Below are 4,930 nucleotides of genomic sequence, written 5' to 3'. Positions count from 1 at the left end.
GCTTCAAGCAAACCGCGTGGGGATGCAGAGAGCATCTCTGAACACAGTACTATCACAAGGGCAAAAAGCTCCTGCAGGTCACAGCATCAGAACGTGTTGCCAAGGCTTTGCTTTCCCAGGCCCTGTGCTTTGCAACACGGTTGTTTCACACAACACCCTCAGTTTAAGACTTCCTGATGTCGCAGCTCAGCTAAAAACAAACCCACCCATGAACGTGAAGTTTCCAAACCATCTCTTTTGATGGATTAGTTTAGACTCAGCAAAGCATCCGGAAGATACTCAGCGTTTGTCCTGAAAACAATCCGTGAGCTAGTGGCAACCTGACTGGTGCTGACAGGGAAGCTTTGAAAGCTGATAGAAAGGTCTCTCAGGGGCAGCTCCTCCTCAGCCTCATGTGGCTTGTTTGGCACACCCTCATTTTTCTTGTAGCTCAGGGTTCTCTCTGGCAAACCTGCGACACGTATTTATCTGAGTACTTTGAAAAAAAGAAAAAAAAAGAGACCAACACAAAAAGCCCCAATCTATGAGATAAGCACCTAAATGCTCACCAAGGGATGTGTTGTTAAGTCACAGTCAGGAAAACACTTCCATAATAACCAGTTTCAGTTCTCAACTGCAGTTTGCTTCTGCAAACCTTACAGAAGCTGAGAAGCAACTGGATGCAAACTTCCAAGAAAGAAAGAAAGAATGAGACAGAAAGGCACCGACCAAGGCTTTTTATACACATGAAAAGTTTTCATGTGTCAGTCTCTCCAACCTGATACTGTGTTAGATTTTTGGGATATATAGTAGTTCAGTAATTTGTTTACTTCACTGATGTATTCATAGTGCACCATATCTGACCATGACTGTAAATAGCTGCAGTCAACTGACAATCCAATTGAAAAAGAACATTCTACTAAAACCTGCCAGCTGGTCACGTTCATTCTGCTGCAATAGCTCTGTGCTCTTTGGCCACAATAAAATGAATGGCTTTACAGTGTTGGAAAGCATTTTTGTCATTCTTCAGTATCACTGTGGATTTACCTCACAAGAAATTTAGGGTGAGATAAAAAGGCATCCAACAACACTTCAGTCTCTGAATTGACCTGACAGCAAAATGATATGCAGCTGGCATGGAAGAATAGACATTTAAGGTTAGTTAGAATTGCAGACTGAAGGAGAAAAAAAAAAAAAAAAAGGCACGTAGTCCAGTAAGAATAAACATTAGAATAAGAAACTGAGCAAGTGATTCTTTGTTTTGGGCCAGTATATTCATCACCAGTTGCTCTGTGTTGCTTTGAGAAACATGAAACTGGCACCAAAACACTCCAAACAACACAAAACTCCCTCCCCCTGCCTAGGCTGATGGCTTTCCTTGAAACGTCCCTCAAATCTCCTTCCGTACTGTGGCTCGGATGTGGCTGAACATTTTGCCTATGGCCTCAAACAGGGGGTCGCAGAACGTGTGGACGCCGATGGAATAGACACGACTAATGCACTGGATCTCAATCAGGTAGCTCCTTATGCATGGCACCACCACCCAGATGTGCAGGAATGACAAAATGGCAAAGTAGATGCCCCAGATGACAGCCATAGGAATGCCAAAGATAGCTGTCAGTAAGCGATAAAACCAGTACTTCATTACAGTGAAGGTGGTAAAACTGGCCTTCCAAATCCCATCAAAGCTGTGTGTTCCCTCTGGCTCAGCAATCACATCTTCAAAATCAATCTGCAACAAAGAACACAAAATCAGGTCAGTCAGACGTTTGCATCAAGCGTAGAGTCCAGAAACCCATTTTCTTGGACAGCAATGATCTCCTGCACTGAAGCACCAAAGCATGTACTTCCTATATCCCACCATGATTAAAACCATTTTAATACATCATTTAGGCCAAGAACCTTTTCAGGGACTATCTTTTTCCAGTGACTATCAGGGAGCCTCAATAATTAGCTCAAAATTAGACATCTAACATCCAGACAGAGATGAACCGCCCAAAACATATTTTCCTAATGTACTACAACCCTAAGGGTGGGGAGTACCATTGAAGTCTACTTAAGGGATGAACCAGGTGAACAGAGACATCAAGCTTTCATTGCCTAACTTAACCATTTCACATCTTTTCATACAGAATAAATGCAGTTACTACTTTGACTTTTTCCACACCTCAAGCATGCATCAATAAAATGTCTTTTATTCATCTGAATTACCCCATCTTTCCTTGTATAACACTGCTGAGTGTTGACCATAAATAAATGGTGAGGGTAGCTATTTAAATATATACTTTGAAGCAGACATAGATAGCTGTTAATAGAATGAAAAATAAAATCTTAGATGTTGAGCTGTATCTGGTGGAGTTCCTCCTTATTCTGAAAGTATTAGGGAGCTCTTTCATCTTACTAAAAGTAAGGAAGATCTTCATATTAGAGCCATTTTGTTCTAGGCTGTCCTGTTTATGTGGTAACACTGTTCATGAAAGACCCAGCCAGGCTAACATATTAATATTTAGAAAGAACACACTCTTCCACATATTTCATAGTTTTGACTATTAGTCATAAATCGTTCAAAAATTGACTTAAGGAAACAGTGCATTCCAACAGGCATGTTTTGCCTCTCTCTGTTGAAATACTGAACTATTCAGGAAGCTTAATTGTCATAACATTTCTATTAGAAAATTAACAGAATTGTGATGATAGTTCAGCTCCATGTCACAGAAACATGTGTTTGATATAACACACAATACAGGATATTTAATTTATTCAGCACAACCAACTGTATAGGTACTGCATTCAACAGGAAAAAGAACATCACAAAACTCTTCCTTTGCAAGAAACTAAGTTACTGTTTAAATCAGATGAAAGAAAAAATGCATTCCTGAGACTGGATCCCAAAGTGAGTTGCTGTTGCTGCTGTAAGTGAAAATTTACAGGAGTGGGGTAAGTATGGTATGGGCCAGTGGTGTCAGGAATTTAGGCAACAGTACCTTAGCATGCTGGAAATAGGTGAATATACATACACTCAGTGTAAGTATTGTTTATACTGTAGGAGAAGTCTCACAATTACTCATTTAAATCTAAAATATATGTACAAATTGGAAAGCACTGCTCTCTCTCTGCTGTTGAGTCTTCAGCAACCTCAAAAAAGAAATTATCAACTAAAGGAAAAATATTTTAAGACCACTGGACTTTGCAGTTTCTTAAAGAAGAAAGATCATTCTAATGCAAGAAAACTCTAGGTGCAATTTACTTGAAGGGCTTGAAAGTCCTTGGGAGGAAATTTCTGCATCAGCTGTGATACCAAGTATCTTGAAAGCCTAATATCAAGCTGGCTTAATTCAACATATTATTAGGCCTAAACGTCAGTCTCAGCCAGTGATTGTCTCTAGACATAATGCAAACTATAAACCTCCTCTTTACCTGCCACTCTGAACTAGGCTTTAGTGATCTGAAAGTGATCTATGATTCTTTGGGAGGGGAATTCACCACATCATCACCATCACACCTGAAGGTATCATTTGGGTTGAAATTCTGCCTCCACAGAAACCAATGTCAGACTTTGTCCAGGCAGAGCACCCAAGGAGCACATCTCAGCGTTGTGCACTTGTCCATAAAGGTGTGTGGGGCTGAAAGTCTTTCTGGACTTTATGAAACTAGGCAGCATAATTTTAATTAATAGCTACAAAATAGAGAAAATGTAAAGAGAGTTTAGATCATGGTTCTCTTCTGCAATAGTGTCTAAAGACAGCACAGAAAGTACACAACGTTCACTGCTGAAGACAGGAAATTGGGAATTATTAGGGCTCTGTAATTTCAGTGGGTGCAAGATTGAAGGTCTGGTGGAAATAACTCCAATTCTCAGAAAGGCATCATGGACAACAATATGCTATTTATTTTCCTTGTGGGGTTAATAGACTAGTTCATGTCTGGGGACTAAACAACAGAGGAAAAAAGAAAGCTTTATGAAGTGTATTGGCCATAAAGTAATTACATTAATCAGTCATTAGAAGTTAGATGCAGTGTAGTAAGACAGAGCAAGGAACCTTCCTGAATGTATTGTGATCTTTTTACCAAAAAAACAGATGGCCTTGTATCAATCATGGGATTTTAGGACTGCATTATGAAAGAAAGAAGAAAAGGTTGTAGAAGTGTACATGAAGAAGTCACTAATATCTACTGATGATGGCATATAATAGTCTTATCACAGAATCACAGAACAGTCATGGTTGGAAAAGACCTTTAAGATCACAGAGTCCCATCTTCCCACTCCCCTCTGAAGATTATTTCAAAATTTGCATATTGTCCGCTGAAATCAATCTCATTCAACTGACTACACGTGTTGGAAAAATGTAGGCCTCAGTTTATGGAGCATATATATCTTATTTTTTGGCATAGACAAGTATGCATACTTACAGTATCTGCTTCTGCAGCTATTCGAAAGTTAACCTTTGATTGTAGCCCATATCCCATGTTAGCTCATTTTCAAAGAGAATGAGTATTGGCTTATTATCAATGTTTGCCTTGAAATCAGGTAACAAAAATATGCAGATGATGTCAAAACCCAAGATGATACAGCAAAAAAAGCTGCTTCTCAAAACACTGCTACTACATGAATGGATGCCCTATCATTGGAAGTGGTCAAGGCCAGGTTGGATGGGGCTTTGAGCTACTTGGTCTAGTGGGAGGTGTCCCTGCCCATGGCAGGGGTGTTGGAACTAGATGATCTTGGAAGTCCCTTCCAACCCAAACAATTCTATGATTCTATGAAGACTACACTCCCTTATTCTAAAACTTCTGGCAATTTATTGCATGCTTCCCACCAGTTGATGCTGTGATCCTTGACAGAGCCAGTTTGTGCTCATAGCCATCATAGAGCAGTCCAGTGCATTGAGGGCTATTCAAGGTCATGCCTAAGGTCTTTTTATTCAGTTCAGTTGTGGTGGAGTCTTTCTTG

At 39.9% G+C, this 4,930-nt stretch overlaps 1 protein-coding gene across 1 annotated transcript; it reads right to left on the bottom strand.

The window, feature by feature from the left end:
* Nucleotides 1-1,369: 1,369 nt before the first annotated feature.
* CAV1 (caveolin 1, caveolae protein, 22kDa) lies at nt 1,370-4,446 on the bottom strand. Its single transcript, XM_010004321.1, has 2 exons — nt 4,390-4,446; nt 1,370-1,711 (listed from the first exon to the last, which is right to left on the bottom strand). Exons 1-2 carry the CDS (start codon nt 4,444-4,446, stop codon nt 1,370-1,372), a joined length of 399 nt encoding a protein of 132 aa, XP_010002623.1.
* Between the last annotated feature and the right edge of the window lie 484 nt (nt 4,447-4,930).

Source organism: Chaetura pelagica, unplaced genomic scaffold (assembly GCF_000747805.2).
Source record: "Chaetura pelagica isolate M959 unplaced genomic scaffold, ChaPel_1.0 scaffold68, whole genome shotgun sequence".
NCBI lineage: Eukaryota > Metazoa > Chordata > Aves > Apodiformes > Apodidae > Chaetura > Chaetura pelagica.
The sequence above is the reverse complement of the archived record's forward strand: the minus strand, read 5'-3'. Positions and strand labels throughout refer to the sequence as shown.

What these genes read in the sequence shown, in the direction of transcription:
- CAV1 (XM_010004321.1), bottom strand. Translation starts at nt 4,446, where the DNA reads ATGGGATATGGGCTACAATCAAAGGTTAACTTTCGAATAGCTGCAGAA. An exon ending in TAGCTGCAGAAGCAGATACT is followed by an intron (nt 1,712 to 4,389) that starts GTAAGTATGCAT and finishes TCTTTGTTGCAG; the next exon opens with ATTGATTTTGAAGATGTGAT.